Here is a 17796-nt window from a genome sequence, read left to right as displayed (position 1 = left end):
GCCTCAACAACTACTGAGAGACTGTGATCATGGCTTAAGTCAGCTGTATGGGAGCATACTGTCATTTGGGTATTTCTCATGTGACATTTCCCATGCACAGTGTTCCACGATTCAAGCAGAAAATGCGTGCTTTGGAGTCATTGACAAATAAAAGCAAGGTTTTTGTTTGTCTTTAACTTAGGAGTTCTATCCCTCCAGACTTGGGTAGAGTGTGATTTTGAATTCACCAAAGGCCTATTTTCACTGCTTCCTGCCTATCCGTTGGTCTCTGCCTTATAGTTAAGGGAGGATAACCAACAGGATTGGGAATCCCATTGTCTCTGCAGAGAGGAAAGTCCTAACTATGTGCTGTATGAAACAACCAGCTTGTTAGTGATTTTGCCTGCCCTCCCGAAGACAAACTATTCTACCCTAGTAAAGGTGAAGAGAACGTTTTCCCCAAATATCTATTTCCCAGTAATTTTCTCCAAACAAAACCCCAAGGAACCCAACAAAGACTATTGGACATCAATATGGGGCATTTGGGAAGCTCTGCAAGGCCGAACTCTCTGGATTGTAAAAGATGACACCTTTTTAGGTGACATCAGGAGGTGAGGCTGACAAAGCAAGTATAGAACAAAAGGTCAAAGGGTATGCTGAAGGACCAAAATATGTCGTTCAGCAGCGTCACTCAAAAAGGCAGTCAACTTAACTCAAGGCCCCCAAGCTGAATAGCATTTAATTTTTTCCCACTCTTTCTATGGTGCTCTCATCCAAAGCCTCTTCTGCCCAAATCTGTTGCTAAAAATCAAATTTAAAGGATCACTCAAGTCCATGATAATAGAGGAACATATGAATGATCTTAGCCTTGTCATGGGTGAATAAGTAAAAGAAAGTTCAGAGTAGTGGCGGATAAGACACGAGATAGTCTCATAATGAACTTGAATCTCATAATGAACTTGATAATCTCATAATGAACTTGATTGTGGTTGAAATAAATTGGGACTCTAATAAGATCACCCACTCAGATAGTAGAGGGGTTGAGATTGTAGGAGTCCGGGTATTAATCTCTGGATAGTTTTCTATTTATTTACACCTCCAGAAAATAACTGCATTTTAAATGGGACTCATCTTTCTTCCCTTTTTTGCTTCTTTGGAAGATTGCCAGAGCACTGGAGATTGTAGGTTTAAAGGCAGAGAGATGTTGAGATACAGGCATTTTTAACGGTCAGATATTATTACAGACTGCTCGCTCTCAACCAAAGTGAACTGTAGGGACAGAGAAATATGCTCGAAAATTCCAGGTCCACCCAACTGGCTACACTTCATTTGACCCTGTCCTGTCAGAGCCTCAGTTTCTGTGAGATTAGCCAATTGCTCAACTCCAGTGAGCTTCCCACAGTTCCTAGAATGCCAACCGACCTAATGGGGCTGCCTTCAATAGTAGATTATTCCAACTGGACGCCTGTGGAGACTGTATTTTTCTTCTGGCTCCTGGATGAAGGCTCTCGCCTCCAGACCACATTGCCTTTGTGGTGATTGATGGGAAGGGCGCTTTGAAATAGTTTTGTCCCCCAGACAAGATCTTTGGCAGGCTGCCCCTCAGGCTTAGCACTCTTCAGAAGATGAGAAGAAAGCTGTGGGAGAAAGAGCAGCTTCGTGCAAAGAGTTCAGCAGCAAGTCTAACCTCCAGAAAGAAAGACAACTCAGAAGTTGTGACACATAGAATGTTAAGTCCCGTTTTATTACTTACAGCCATGTGGACATTAAATCGTAATTTGATGACTTGTAAAGAGTATATTCTAGGATAGTATTTTGGACGAGTATGGTGTTCTGCCCTGCCTTAAACATAGTTCGGTATTATTATGCACCCCCCCGCCTCACCATTTCTTGGCTTGATTCCTTTTCCCTTTCTTGTCCCATCTCCTTTTTTCACAGATACAAAACAGTATCCGGTATTTGTGGGCCACAAGCCAGGACGGAACACCACACAGAGGCACAGACTGGACATCCAGATGATTCTGATCATGAATAGAACCCTCTACATTGCTGCTAGGTTAAGTGGCCGTTCCTTCGCGTCTGCTCCCCATGCACCCCACAGGCCCGAGTTCTGGATATGTGTTTTTGTTTGTTTGCTGGTTTTCAGATTCTGAGGTTCCCCTACAAAACCTTCTTTAATTTCAAGGAACTTTTAGTGCTTCAAGAAGTTTCTTTCAAGAAGTTCGGAGTCCATTTAGCTGTGTGTGGATGTCGGTAGTAATAATCGCATAAGCTAGAGATCAAATCCAAATCACCCGCTGCTTTTCCCGAACTTACAGGCAAATACTTACTCAGCGCCCAGAAAGAGTGCTTCACGCCTCGGTACTTGTTTGTTAAATTGAGTCGGCTGTATAAACATGTATTATATAGTGTGTGTATGTAGGTGCGTGCATTTTATTCCTGCTTGCATTTGCACAGCGAACATCTTTGGATATCCTTTAATGGGAGGCTGGCAATAACACCCAATGAAAGCATACATCTAATAGATCTTCTAAGAGGCAAGTGTCAGTCTGGTCCTACTTAGGAGCCCTGGTAATATCCGGGGTTATGCATTATGCTGCTAACAACAAGGGCAGCAGTGTGAAACCACCATCTGCTCGGAGGGAGAAAGATAAAGCCTTCTACTCCTGTTCAGAGTTACGGTCTCAGCACAGTCTACTCAGCCCTCTGTAGCTACTCTGAGTTGGACAGGACCCATGGCAAAGAGTGTGGTTTCATTTTTCAAGAAACAACATCCACGGAGGAGATTTCTTTTAGACATTTAATGCCTTAAGACGGAAGGACATGTAAGAATTGCCTAAACAGGGATCAAGTAGACTTTGGCTTTTATTCTAATTTTGGATGACAGTCTATCTGCCCAGAAATTCCCTCTGTTCAACGAGGTTGGATTATGTTATCTTTCAGAAGTTGCTTAGATTATATAGCTCATTCATTCTAAATAGTTCAAAGGGGGTTCTCCTCTGTTCTTAACCTGCATCTAGACTGATTAATCATTCCATGCCAGAAAGATGAAATAGACATTACAGGCAAAGGTGGAGGTGGTAAATAACAGCGCTTGATTCTTTTAAGTATGTAGATGGCCCGAGATTGCAAGCTTTGCAGTATAACCTTTAAAAAGTGCTTGCAAACTCCACATTTAATCACCAAGAGCCATGCCCAAACAATGTTTAACTTTTCTTTCACAAATAAGTACGTGGCGTATACCAGTTGTCTGTGCTATGTGAGTTGCAAATACAATTGCAACTTCCTTAGAAACGTTAGAGAAAGATCTAGTGCTATCACATATCATAGGGCAGGAACACGAGGTATAAAGAATTAAATGACCGACCCGCGTGATGAAGGCAGGACGTGAACGGTCGGTGTTGGCCTTGCACTAGTCTGTGCTATTTATTACCTGCTAGCCTGTCGTACCCATTAAACAGTAGAGATGGTACCATTTTCTCTGGTAATAACATTCTGCTAGCGGTACAGGTCAGTGAGAAATTATGGAAACTTAATAGTGACCATCATTCCAGATGATTCAAACAAAGACTGTTCTGTCCTAATTCCCATGCCAAGAAGAGGAAGAAAAAAAATGAAGGAAAGGGAAGCAGGAGGATTCCCTTTTTCAAACTATAAAATAGTCAACTATATAGAAGTCAAGTTTGCACTGTCCTATCATTGGCGTAAGAACCCCTGATGGAGCAGTGGGCAGCTCAGAACTCTCAGCCTGCCTCACAAGAGACCTTGTACTCCCGTCACGAGTGACAACCTCAGAAACCCACAGGTGCAGGTTCACCCTGTCCTCAAAAGGCGCTTTGACCCGGAATCCACTTGACAGCACTGAGTTGGCTTTTGATATTTGAGTCATTGTCAATTTTCATTCCATACTCAATCACACTACAAAAGTCTGCTGCTGTAAGGTCAATTCTGACTCACAGTGAGCCCCATAAAGCTTTCAAGACTGTGGACCTTGGTGGAAGCCGACTGCCACATCAGTTTCCCTTGGAGGTGATTGGTGAGCTGCGCACGCACCCACTGCACCCCTAAGACTCCGAGCTTAATCTTAATACTCAGCCACTCTCCTTCAATTCTTGTCCCTGGAAAAATTCCTAAACTACCTCTGTTGACGCCATATGCAAGGCTTCTTCTCTTAACTTCACATTTCCCAACTCTGCCCTTCAGAGATCCAGCTTCCTAGGCAGCAAGTCACACGATGGCAAGTTAAATCCTTCCCCAAACTCAACCCATGGCAACCCTGATTCATTGTCGCTCCGCAGCGAGGGAGAGAGGAAGTCCCAGGATGAAGTCGGTCTGTGTTCGAATCACCGGCGGTGGAAAACGAGTGCATGGATCCTGGGCTGAGCACAGGTGGCCGGGAATACCCCCGGCCCGGGCTGCTGGCTTACTCCATAAAACTCTGTTTCGCTTTGCTGGGGCAATGTGATCCTTTGCACGTGGAAGTGGATTGCCACTGCCCAAGAGGAAATGTCACGTGTAAAAGCCGTGTCCCAGTTCTATCTGGACAATCATTGCCAGCACTCAGTGGCCCAATCTCATCCAGCACCCAAGGATTGAGTGAGTCTGGTGGCAAGGACCCCATTCAATTCTGTTTTATTATCTACTTTATAAATTATCCACCTACCCCCCACCCCCTAATCTCCAACTGTTCATTCATATAAACAGGCCGTGCCAGAAGGGGCAACCCTAGAGCTTTCTGAGGAGTTGCCAATGTATATTAATCAGTTGTTAATTTACAGTTCATATATTCAACTCCTGCTTATTTTTCTGAGGGAAGGCAGGGCAAGGAAAAGCTCAGAGTCATCTCAAACCTGATACTAAAGTAATAGGCAATTCCGTTCCAATAATGAGCCTGACCACAGTACCACAAATAAAGTCAAGCAAGTAATAAAAAGAATGCTAAAAAATGGCCTTGAAATTCAAGGGCAGGGCGATTCTGGCACCCTACTGAAGCTTGAAGAAACTTCCTGGTTCAGCAATTTATGAAATAGGCTTCACATTCTCTTTCTCACCACCTTTACAAACACACACACACACACACACACACACACACACACACACACACACTCGCTTACATTCACAGTTCCATGGCGGGCTAGAGAATTTTGTAAGTCAACTATCTTGCCTTCTGTTTTCCCTTTATTTTTAAAAAAATCTCCGTTGTTCATCCCTTAACATCAGTTAGAAAACACAGATTTCTCAAGAACAGGGTGGAATTAAAAAGAAAGTATAACCCAAGAAAATAATTTTCCCCTCTCCATCTATTTCTAATAATGAGGGGGCTTGAAAGTCCACACCAGAGCTGTGAGGCCCTAGTTTAAAGCTGTGGATAATTTTCCAGCCGCAGGACTTCCTGCATTTCAGAAAAAGTCAATATTATTTCAAGGGGAAACGAGCTGCTTTGCTCTCCTGCAGTAGACCCTCATCTCCCCAGTTGAGTGTAGTTCTTTTCTTTCTTCTGAATTCCAGACAAAACCGCCTTTGTACTCCGCTCACACAGAAGGGGAGGTTTAAATATAGCCCCACACCTGAGCTGCTGATTCTGTTTCTCCCTTCCAAGGCAAGATTGGCAGTAAATTGTAAAGAGACCCAAATTCTCTGCAAAACAGGAAGGTGAACAGAAGCAAGAAATGTAAACTTCAACTCGAGTACATTTTAGACCTTAATTGACCATCTTTGTGTGAAGCAGACTGTCTTCTGGAAATAATTCTACCTCCATTATCTTTTCTTCCCTTCCACCTTGTCGATCAAATCATCAAAGCTCAGGCTGGAAATATATTTTCTAAAGAGATGACGATAGAGGTGAGTTTTAGGTTAACCCCCTTGCTGAGCCAACGTGGCATGTTGCCTACCAAGTGTTTGGCACGCGGGTTTGAAGACACTTGAAGGGCACATGAACCCATCTGCTTTCCAGTGTTTGGACCAACATATGCGCATCCCCTTTTTCTTGAATTACGTGTACACAGACGCTGTAACTTGAGTATGAGAGAAAATATAGCCGGAGGGAAGTTTTTCTGTCAAAAGGTTTTCCTTCGAGCAACTTGCTGAGCAACCTGTTGAGTGTCGCCCGTGGAACATCTCTTACAGGCGAGGCTCTCTTCCTGGCTATGACTGTCTGCTCTTTCATTGCCTTCAATAACCGGACCTGGCTTTAGCTGCCTCCATTGAGAAGTGACTCCTGCTGTAGAACATAAAGCTATCTTGATTCTTGGGTTTTTCTATTGTGTTTGACTGAGTGCTAATTTTTCTTTGCTTACAGGGACCATATTTATACTGTTGATATAGACACATCACACGCAGAAGAAATTTACTGTAGCAAAGTAAGTACTCTTACAGCCATCTTTCAGACACCAAGGAGGATAAGATAGTTCTCAAAGAGAATGAAGTGTCTTAGTGAGAGGATAGGGTTCAACATAATCTGCTGGTTCCAAACGCTGTCATTCTGTTAAGCCCGATGGGAGGTTAGAGTCCTTGAGTGACAGTTAACATGCTCAACTACGAATGCCAAGGTTGGCAGTGGAGTCTACCTAGGGGCGCCTTGGAAGAAAGGCCTGGCATCCCGGTTCTGAAAAAGTAGCCGCTGAAAATCCTGTGGCACACAGATTTACCCTGACCCACGTGGTGTCACCATGTATCAGAGACAACTCCACAGTAACGGGGGTCGAATTTGGGAGTAAGTTAGGGCATAATAAGTTTTCAGAAATGTTATGTAACTTCTCTGTATTATTGATTAAGTATATGTGCATATCCATTTTGGAATTTTAGATAATTCCTAAATTCTCTGTATTATTGATTAAGTATATGTGCATATCCATTTTGGAATTTTAGATAATTCCTAAATTCTTTGAGAAAATATGACCCTACTTGTGCCCCCCTAAATAGCCGTTTTCAAGTGCAAAACTTTATCCCAGAAATGTTCTCAGTGTTACATTCCCATGTCTTGCAATGGGATATTTGCGATCGTTCTCCAGTTCAGGCAGATATAAAGTATAACTTAGCTTTCCTTGCAACTCCACATGGGGGGAGAGGGATGGTATTTTTGTTATTAAAATCTGTCCATATAAATAGAAGCTTCCTCTGGTCCATTAACTTACATGAAAAAGAGTAACCTGAGCTAAATCCATGTCCACCCAGAGCAAGTATCCCCTCTATGTTTACAACCTGATTTTTCAACGGGAAATAAAGGGCAAGGCATGCATCTCATAAAAACAGCCCCAAATTTGCCATTTCATTTGGTATTTTGTTGCTGTTTATTCTTCTTTTCTTTCTCCTCAATCCTTATGCAGTTTAATGAATAGATGGAAATGCTCATTTAATTTGAACTCCTATCTCTAATCTTTTGTTGTTATGGTGAATTAATCATGCAGCAAGGGTGCCGAAAGCTTTCAATAAATGTATGTTCAGCCTCTAGTCTCCCCAGGGGACTCTGACTTCCAAAGTCAAATGCACAACCTCTGGGCTCGAATTGATTTCTTTCTTGATCCCGACAGAAACTGACCTGGAAATCTAGACAGGCTGATGTAGACACGTGCAGAATGAAGGGGAAACATAAGGTGGGTAGTGTTCATTTCTCTTGCAGCTGCCACTTTGGGTTAAGGTATTGACTGTGAACTCCAGCCGTCGACTGTGATGTGGCACGGATTGTGCCACTCGCTTTTCCCCGCAGCCACTGCGTTTTCCATCAACTTATTGAAGGCTTTAATTTTCAAAAAGAGTTTGCTTTTGACGTGGTGACACATTGCGACAGCTGCTCGGGCTGCATCATGAACTACTTAGGCGCACTAGGGATGATGGGCACAGGCTTGGCTGTCCCAGCTCTTCGAGTGCACTCGCCCATCGCCCCACCTCGAAGCCCAGTGCCCACGGGGAATCAGGGAAGAGCTCATAAAAGGCTGCAGCAGACATGCAGAGTTTTGTGCCTTTGGTCATAAAACAACATAAAAACACTTTAACCAGAAGCCGAAGCCTTGTACATCAAGGGACCCTGGCGCATCTGGCATTGAACTGATTAAGGCGGGAGCTTCACGCTTCTAGGCTTGTCTCTTCCTTGTGAGCTGAACACCCTCTTCCCTCCTGCACCCTGGGTTTGTTTGCTGCCGAGAAAGCAATTGTTTGGGTTAATCGTTAAGAGCAACTCAAACTTTGAGAGGTGGGCTGCTCCGCTGCTTAAGTGTTAACGTTCCTGTGCACGGCGCAGGAATCCCGTTGGCAGGGCGGTTAAGTGCCCAGCTGTGAGCCAGAAGGAAGGCAGTTCAAACCCACACGCTTTGGCCAGCGGCTTTTAGAAAGACTCCCAGCTCTGGAGGCCCCGTGGGACCATTCCACTCCGTCCTCCAGATTTGACGCGACGGCAGTTGGAGGAGGCTTTGGATGAGCAGATAAGGGTAGGGATGGGAATGAATGTATGGGAGGGACAGAGACACAGAAGTTTGAATTATTTTTCAGGACGAGTGTCACAACTTTATTAAAGTTCTCCTAAAGAAAAATGAGGACACGCTGTTTGTCTGTGGAACCAATGCCTTCAACCCTTCCTGCAGACACTATCAAGTAAGTGCTATTTTCCCTGCCTGGAACCGGATGACCGGGGGCTGTTACACAACTTACTGTGATTGCACCTGCAGCAACCTAAGGGGGCTGATTGAACACCACCCAGGCTCCTCTCGCTCGTTCAACTCAATGTACTGCTTCGCATGGGTGATCCTGGGCAGGCCGCTACGCTTCCTGTTTGCTCAGGATTGATTGACACGTCTTTAAAGAGCCTACACAGCAATGCTGGTTTCTGTGAGACCCTATTCTTTATTGTACAGCAGCCTGGCATACTTACCATGTACAGCAGGTGGATTTCCTTTCTGTCTTTCACCGTCGCCCTCATACCCCTATCACAACCTCCTCTCCAAGCACAAACACACACCTGTGTTGTCAGTGAGTTCTAACTTGAACGGCAGCTCACAACCTTGCCATGTGAAACCCGTGGCTTTCTTGTAGGTGAGATTGTAAAGCACTCTGGAATGTAATTCTGTTCTAACACTCGGGGAAGACTGCCCTGCTTGGCCATGGCCTGTAGGCCAGGAGAGAAAGAAATAGCTCTCCAGGATGGTGAGTCTTGTTAGGCCAGCGGCTGTCTCTGGAGAATCAGGGGCTCACCAGCTGTGTCAGCAGAGGTGACAGTAATCCAGAGCCTCTCCCGTCTCCATCTGCTCTTTCCCGCTTCTTCCTCCTGAACTCAGCAGACGGTGAGAGCGTGTGCCATAGCCAGGATCTGTGTTTATAAAGACAAGTAGGAGACCCCTCCCTTGTAGGTAGAATGGCAAACCACAAGAAACCACAATTCCGTGGAGTTGCCGCCAGAGGGGACCAGAGTATTGGGGGGGGGGGGGCGGGGTGTTACGGGGAAGGTCAGGGATCGCTCGCTTGAGACATTTCCGTTTCGTGTTCTCGCACATGAAACTCCACATGTAACGCATAAGGAACCAGTAGGCCCCATGAGTGTGGAACGCATGCCTGTGCTCGTCCAGAAGGTGCCAGGACTCTGAGCAGGAGCTCACTAGGTGAGTGTGGGAGACATGCGTACTGAGGCAATGCCCACCCGGTATCAGAAAGCGCAAGTTGAAGTTAGTGAGCCAACCGAGGAGAGAAGGGCATTCCAGATAGAGGGCAGCACGACCAGACATGGGGCAAAAGACTGAAGGGTCAGGCTGTGCAGTGACAAAGGATAACACGAGGAAAGACCATGGATGCAAGGAGGAGAATCGGTTCAGGAAAATAGTTAAGTGACAACTCTCAGTCAGATTTAATGATTGAGACCCAGAACAAGGAGGAGGAGTGAGGAGTCAGGAGTGTCCACTAGACAACCTCTTGGGTGAATGGACTGTTGGGACTCCTTCCACCAAGCAAACAGCAGTGAAGCAGTGGTGGCTGGTGAGAAATGATACAGTTCCCTTTTGAGCATGGTGACTCTGTCTAGCCCTGAAGGGCACACGAATAGAGAGGTGAGTGGGTCAGATGACGCTGGGGGAGACTGGTGGGTAGGAATCTAGACTTAGGCTCCCTCAGTGCAGACAGTAGTGAAATCTAGGGTGTGTGAAGCAGGAGCAAAGGAGCTCTGGGCTGTAGTCAGAGCCAGTGGGCTCACCAGCCTTGGGCTTGACCGCTGAGCAGGCCCTCGTTCCCGAGCAAGTGAGACACTTGCCCTAGACACAAAATATAAGGTGCTGTCATATCCAATGTAACTGAAATGAATGATATTTTGAATGCTCTCTATATATATTTGAGTGAACAATATTGTTTCATTCACATTATCTGATGTTTGCTAAAAAAAAAAAAAAAAAGCGAGTTCATGAAATGGAAGGAGGAATGAAACAGAGTTACTGTTTTGGAAACCCACAGGGGCAGTTCCGCCCTGTCCTCTTGGGTCACTATGAGTCGGCATGGACTCGATGGCAGGGAGCTTGAGTTGGAGACCCTGGAGGAGACCACAGCAGTGCACAACAGGGTGGGGATCCCCTCTGTGAGGTCCTGCTGGAAATCATAACACAGAGAACAGAGGCTTTGGCTTTGGCGTTTACTCTTTGAGGAGTCACGTGCAGCTGCTTGACATTAACTCTGGTTTCAGGGAAACAGCTGTTGGCCACGAGCAAGGAAGCAGCGAGTAGTTTCTCGAGGTCTTAGGCCCGTCTCGGGATGTCTTTGCTGACGAGATGGCAGGACCTCGCTTTCCATCACTAGCAGATAAATGAGAGAAGCCTGGGCATTCTCTGACTGCATTAGCCGGCATCCTTACCCAACTGGAATGCTTTTGAGCAGTCTCACTACCAATGAGTCGGCGAGGGTACATAGTGACCCTATAGGACAGGGTAGAGCTGTCCCTGAGAGTTCACTTTTCTTTTTAAAAAATCATTTTATGGGGGATTTGTACAGCTCTTATCACAATCCATCCATTTATCCATTGGACATCCCCTTACAGAAGGGTCACAAGGAAGAGATGAGCTATTTAGGGTGCAGAATAACACCGATGAAACACAACTTTCTTCTAGTTCTTTAATGCTTCCCACCCCACCCACACCCCCCTCTATCATGACCCTAATTCTACTTCACAAATCCGGCTAGACCAGAGCATGTACACTGGTACACATAAGAGTTAGCAATGCAGGGAACCAGGACAGATAAATCCCTCAGTAGGAGAAGAGGAAGGTGGGGGGAGAAAGGTTGAACCAATCACAATGATCTACATATAACTACCCTCCCAGGGGGACGGACAACAGAAACATGGGTCAACGGAGACATCAGTCAGTGTAAGACCTGGAAAAAAAAGTATAAATTATCAAGGAGAAAGGCAATGATCAACACATATCCATATATCCCTCTGCAGGGAGAAGAATAACAGAAACATGGGGGAAGGGAGACAGCGGTCGGTGTGAGAGATGAAGATAATGACAATCCACACTCTGTCGGGGGGATGGTTATGAGGCAGGGGGAGGGCAGAGGGAAAAAAGGAGCTGGTACCAAGGGCTCAATAGAAACTAAATGTCTAGAAGAGAATGAGGGCAACGTATGTACAAACATGCCTGATTCAATTGATGTATGGATTGTGATAAGAGTTGCACAGGCCCCAATAAAATGATTTTTAAAAAGAAACAGAACAAAAAAGCAAACCAAAAAGAAGAAAAGAAAATTATCAAGGGTTCATGAGGGTGGGGAAGGAGGGAAAATGAGCTGATACCCAGGGCTCAAGTAGAAAGAAAATGTTTTGAAAATGATGATGGCAGCATATGTACAAATGTGCTTGACACAATGGATGAATGCAATATTTTAATCAGTCAAAAGCTATGCAAGAGAACACCTTCATGGACGAAATGGCAAACGGGAGCAATGCAGTCCAGCCCACCATTGATACTAGTCAATGACAGCAAGGACCTGAAGGTTGAGCTTCAAGTCTGCCACTTAATATTCTGTCCCTGTTTGCCATTGTTTAGAACTCATTAAGGTGAATATTTCTAGCAAAGCCTAAGGAATTGGCTAGCTGGAAAAGTACCTTTTCGAACAAGCTAAGGTTTTCTTGGCACTGTGACACATGTGCTGTGAGTGGTCTAGCGCATTCTTCCTGCACAGGTTACCTTCCTCCCGATGCCTCGCCTACATTGATTCCTTCACCGCTCACCTGTTCTTGTCACACTTACTGAGAGACACGGTCTGTTACAGGAAGCTGGCCCTCTCAGAAGCCACAGACAAGAATGTGCTTCATGCCCAGTCTGCATTTACATGTGTGTCTCTGGATGGCAGTGAAAAGATGTGGCATGGCTCAGAAACAGGCTCTTTTAGACTCAGGGCACAGGAAGACTATGCCAGTGACACAGGGTGGTGTGTAGCTGGTTATGGGACGGCCTAACTTCCCTTTTAAGTATCTTTTTTTGTCCCTTAATAGACACTATCGCGTTTTTTCACCCAACAGACCAGGACCAAAGGAATAAAGCTAAAATAATGGCCTGTTGTCCAGCTAAAAACCTGTCTCATAGCACAACGGTGACAAGTTGCTTCGAGTAACTTTGAAGAAGGAGAGTGGCAATTCTTTAATTTCTGTCTCTACTGTGCCTTGATTTCTACAATTTATAGAATAGACATAATGTGCTAAGACAGATTATAGACCCAAATAAGATTATCAGGGGAGGGATTTCTAAGGTTACCATCATTTGTCTAGTATGACATCCATGCCATTTCTCTGGTTCGCTCTGCCTCTTGAACTTCCATGAAGGTCAGGCTGGTTCTTTGTATAATTATCTGTACCCTATGCTGGTTTAATTTCCCAGGGGCTGCTGTTAGGTCTGCTGATTGACTATCTTAAGGATTAGCTCTTACTACGTGGAAAGAGGACTTCACCCTGGAATGGTTTGGTTTGAGCCTTTTCAAGCTCACAAACCGATACATTCATGCTTCCTACCTCTACTTCCCACCTCTGGCTAGCTACAGCAATAGCCACTATTTTAGGAGTAGGTCTATGGAAAGGGGAAAAAAAAATCCCTTCGATAGATTATTTCCCCACTGCAGGATTCCAGCAGGTACTGCTTGGGATAAGAGTATTTTCACGGCATCACTGTGGACTCAGCATCCCTTTTGCATCCTTGCCAGACCCACAGATCAGAGTCTCTCACCATTCAACAGGAAGCTCTTGGGATAAAGTATCAGAAAAGGGCTAATAAAAAACATTCTGGGAGAAAAGTGCTTTGGTCGTGAGAATGTCCGAATCGAACATTTTTCTCCTAAAAATACATTTTTTTCAACACAACTGCTGTATGCAATTTTATTTTATTTTTAAAATAAAAACTCAAGATGGCGTGAGTGGTGGCCCTGTCAAGGTGGCTCGTAGAAAAGGTCTATGGGAGTCCTCACCCTGTTTTCCCCTAGGGGCTGGGGGCTAGAGCAAAGGTAAAATCAGTTGATAGCACAAACAGCTGTCGCTGAGAAGGTCACTCTTTCCTCCTTGATGTGACGCTCCAGGCCTTGCAGGGTCTCCTTCAGCACAGAGCTGCCATGGCCTCATCTTCATTGAGTTTCTCAAAAGAGGCGATGTGTAAATAAATTCCTCTAAAACGATGAAGAAAAAAAGGAGCCTGCGCACGCAGAGGGCTGTAAGAAATAGTTCATGATTATGGAGGAGATCGTTTTATGGACCAGGTGGAGCTGACTTTTCCACTAGGTGCACAAAGCAGGAAGCACTGCTTTATCGATGCAAGCAGGCCAGCCTCTGACCAATGTAGTTGGCTTCACTCTGGACGAGGAAGCCGTCTGCTGGGTGGATCCTGTTGAGGAGCGCTCGGGTCCCTGTTCGGCGAGCTTATTCAGAAGCCCAAGTTCTCTGCCGCGCCTTAGGTTCTTGCAGTTTCACACGGGAACCCTCTGCAGTGGTGGGCCAATAATAGACGCATCGCAGGTGAAGGATCCATAGTTATTTTCCACAGCCACCCCTGGAAATGACCCAGATCACTTACACTCAGCTTCCTCTGACCAGAGCTCAGTCATATGGCTACACATAGAGCAGGGGAGGGTGCGAAATGTATGTGGTGTGATTTCAAGGAAAGGACATGGAATGTGGTGGCCTGCAAGCCAGACTCTGCCACACCCCCAGATGCCTAGGGGAAGGGGGCACTTCGCTTGTAGAATGAAACAAGCAGTGGGTGAGTGGACTCTGTGGGGAAAGGGCCTTAGGACTGCAGACGGTTATTAATCTGAAGCAGGCAGACCCCATTAGTCAGCTCTAGCTGATTGTCGCTAATTGAATAAGAAGAGCATGAATTGACATTCACATTTCAAAAGAAGCAAGAAATCGGGACTTTTATGTGAAGCTTCTTTGTTTTTAAATTTGTACTTTTTATTTGTATTTTAATACTGGCGTTACCAAATGGAATGCATCTGTGGGCCAGTGAGAACCTTCAGCATGAAGGAGCAAGGCACCCTTAGCAAGTCAGGTGACAACGCCGCGCTTCACTGCTTTTGACCTATGAGAGTCCTCCGCTTCTGCACTTCTCATTTATGCCCCGGAGGCTGGGACGCCTTTCTGAAATCATTTTCAGTGCTTACATGCCGTGATTGGGGGTGGGGTGGGGGTGGGAGTGCAAAGGCCACGGAGCTCTGCTTGTATTGGTGGTGCTGTATTTTTACTGACTGTAGCTGAGCAAATAGTCCGTTGTTTGTCTGTTGGGATTTAACCCATCACGGCAGGTCTCCATAGACAAAACAAAACCCCAAGCTGAAGTCATTCTCTATAGAATCCATAGCTCACAGAAATAACTCAGGTGATTCCTTTAGCCTCCGAACTTCCTTTTGCAAGAGAAAAGAGACTCATTTCTAGACCATTCCAAAAGGACATTGGTATTCCGCGTTTTGTAACAGTGAAGAGTCTCACAGACACAACCGAATTTTCCGTCTTCTCAGTGGTAGAGCCTCGGTCAAGTGTCTTCATCTCTATTCATTTCCAGTGAGCTCCTCTGACACCAGTAGATTTGTCCCGGTGGGTATGTGTAGTGTTTATTGACAAGAAGACAGAAGAATCACTTAGCACTTTGTTTAATTAGTACCGGGTGCTCACACTACTGTTAGTTGTAGTTGTACCTAATTGAGTCCTATTGTTTCATTTAGATGGATACTTTGGAACCTTTTGGAGATGAATTTAGCGGAATGGCCAGATGCCCTTATGATGCCAAGCATGCCAACGTTGCCCTGTTTGCAGGTAAACGACCTGATTTCTTTCCATGGCATTTGCTTTTGCGTGTTTCAGCCTGTCATTGCAAATCTGCTCGGGAAGATTTGTGGAGTCACAGTTGTACCTTGATTCTCTGGTGAATACTATAATTAAAAATATCTTTTCCGTGTGCAATTAGCATCTCAAAATTGTACCTTTGCTTCTCAAAAGAGGTTTTTGCCACGTTTACCCATGTGTCTTCAAATGGGGTACCAACATATTGAATGCACTCGATTTTGTAGGCCCTGTTTGGTGAGGATGTGTTTGGGCACAGGTCAAAGAAAAACTTACTTCAAACCAGGGTAAGCCCTAAGGTTTGAAGTAGGGTCTCATCTTTGGGGTTGGTTTGAGCCAACAATAGCTGATAATATCACCGAAGATGCAACTCTTTTCATTTATGTGCTTTGCATTATGAAACTGGCTGCTTTCTTGAGCCAAGGACCCCTGCCAGCCCCACTGAGCTTTGTACACCCCCCTCTCCACTCTCTACAGACAGAAGGAAGAGAAAGGCAAGCAAAGGAATTGCTTCTGGGCCCTCTCAGATAAGTGAGCTCTCTTGCCCAGTGGCTGCTAGCAAATATCTGGAATCTCACTGACTTGTTAAGTAGTAGGCGGGGCCTGTCTTTGCTCTAAGGATAATGGTAAGGGGAGATTGTATAGCTGTTAGCTTAGATAGAGCCCTTCCCCCTTTGTTTCATTGCAAAATATCTAAATATGCATTATTTTCTGACATAGTGGGATTCTGTGTATGCGTTTTTAATTAGGAATTTATTTAGGAATTCACTGCCAGCTGTGTCTGTGGAGGTGAGTACAGGGTAAAGTGTTGGTCTGATAGTGATTGTGATAGCATGGGATAAAGCAGTTAGCTATAATTTCCACCAGCACAACCAAAAGCTGGCGCATGCTAGCTGGCGGAGAGGTGGGAAGGCTTTGGTTGTCAAACTCCCTGAACCTCACCCTCAGGGTCACCCACTTGGCAGGCTGATGTCACAGTCACAGGGTGGAGTTTACACCAAGGCCTAAGAAGGAAACGTTCATCAGGTTTGAGCACAGTATTATTGGGAGGCGACATTGTTGGAAACACACACTCTTAAAGACCTACCTGTAAGTGTGGCCGAGAGCAAAAGGGCCCAGTGTATTCCCAACGACTTAGCTTCCACTAGAGCACCTGACACTTGGGGACAACTGGTAGCCTGAGGTAGCCAGGGAAGCATAAGCAGAGTATGTCTTGTGATCTCTGGTGGTACAGCGGTGAAGCACTGGACAGCTGACCCCAAGGGGCGATGCAAACTCAGATGCTCTGCCGAGAAAAGCCAGCGATCTGCTTCCCTTCAGATGTACAGCGCACAAACCCTGTGGAGCCCATCTGCTCTGACCCACGGGGTTGCCGTGCATTCGAATTAACTCACTGGCAGTGGATTCGGGTTTTATCCTTTTTTGGTTTTGTATAGAGGCAAGTAGAACCGGTTAAATGCTTGACTATTCACCAAAAAGTTGGCAGTTTAAACCCATCCTCTGCAGTCTAGGGGTCCCTGCAGGCCTTCAGCCACAGAGAATCCTGGCAGCCGTTTTGGATTGGCTTGCTGGTGTCTGTCAGTTTGGTTTTTATATAAAGCAAGAAGACCCCGGTGGTGCGCATGGTTACTGTGCAGAGTTGTGGACTGAGAGGTTAGCAATGTGCAATGCCTTGGACGAAAGGCCTGGAGATCTCTTTCTACAAAAGAACCAGTCACTGCCAACACCCCCCCCCACACACACACACACACACACTCCGACAGCAGGGGTGGGTCACACACAGAAATGGATGCGACCTGAGCTGTTCGGTTTGGGGTTTGGGTTTTTGTCTTGTTTTATTTTACCTAGAGCAAGTCCCCCTAAGTGTGTTCCTTATCTCCCTCGAAAAACAAAAACTCAGCTTCTTTGAAACCAAGCCCGAGAGGGGAGGGTCTCTCTCCTTGGGGTTTGTAGATATGTGCGTTTCATAGCACACGTTTGCTGACTGCAGTTTGAAGCTCACCAATACAGTTATTGATCCATTCCTTTTAGTAATACAGCTACCAGGGCAGCTCCTTCATGGACCAGAGACAATCGCAGTGTTTTAAGGGTAAAGATATAGAGATCAAGAATGTTGCTTAGGCTCAGGGAATCCAGGGTGGACGATGCCTTCAGGACCAGGGGTGTGAGGGGCGATGCTGAGAGAGTGGAGGGTGAGTGGGTTGGAAAGGGGGAACTGATTACAAGGATCCACATGTGACCTCCTCCCTGGGAGAGGGACAGCAGAGAAGGGGTGGGGGGGAGGAAGACTCCGGATAGGGCAAGATATGATAAAATAACGATGTATAAATTACCAAGGGCACATGAGGGAGGGGGGAGCGGGGAGGAAGGGGAAAAAAACAGAGGACCTGATGCAGAGGGCTTAAGTGGAGAGCAAATGCTTTGAGAGTGATTAGGGCAAAGAATGTACAGATGTGCTTTATACAATTGATGTATATATATGTGTGGATTGTGATGAGTTGTATGAGCCCCTAGTAAAATGTAAAAAAAGA

General features: G+C 45.5%; 1 protein-coding gene across 1 annotated transcript in view; it reads left to right on the top strand.

Moving 5' to 3' along the window:
- SEMA6A (semaphorin 6A) overlaps positions 1-17796 on the top strand; it is a 151928-nt gene that overhangs the window by 78854 nt on the left and 55278 nt on the right. The window contains exons 3-7 of the mRNA XM_075541419.1: positions 1918-2035; positions 6278-6338; positions 7509-7571; positions 8464-8565; positions 15148-15238. Of these exons, the coding sequence (XP_075397534.1) occupies positions 1918-2035; positions 6278-6338; positions 7509-7571; positions 8464-8565; positions 15148-15238 (435 nt within the window). The remainder of the gene's footprint in view (positions 1-1917; positions 2036-6277; positions 6339-7508; positions 7572-8463; positions 8566-15147; positions 15239-17796) is intronic.

The sequence above is a fragment of the Tenrec ecaudatus genome, chromosome 2 (assembly GCF_050624435.1).
Source record: "Tenrec ecaudatus isolate mTenEca1 chromosome 2, mTenEca1.hap1, whole genome shotgun sequence".
In the NCBI taxonomy this organism is placed as follows: Eukaryota; Metazoa; Chordata; class Mammalia; order Afrosoricida; family Tenrecidae; genus Tenrec; species Tenrec ecaudatus.
This window is presented reverse-complemented; position numbering and strand designations above follow the sequence as displayed.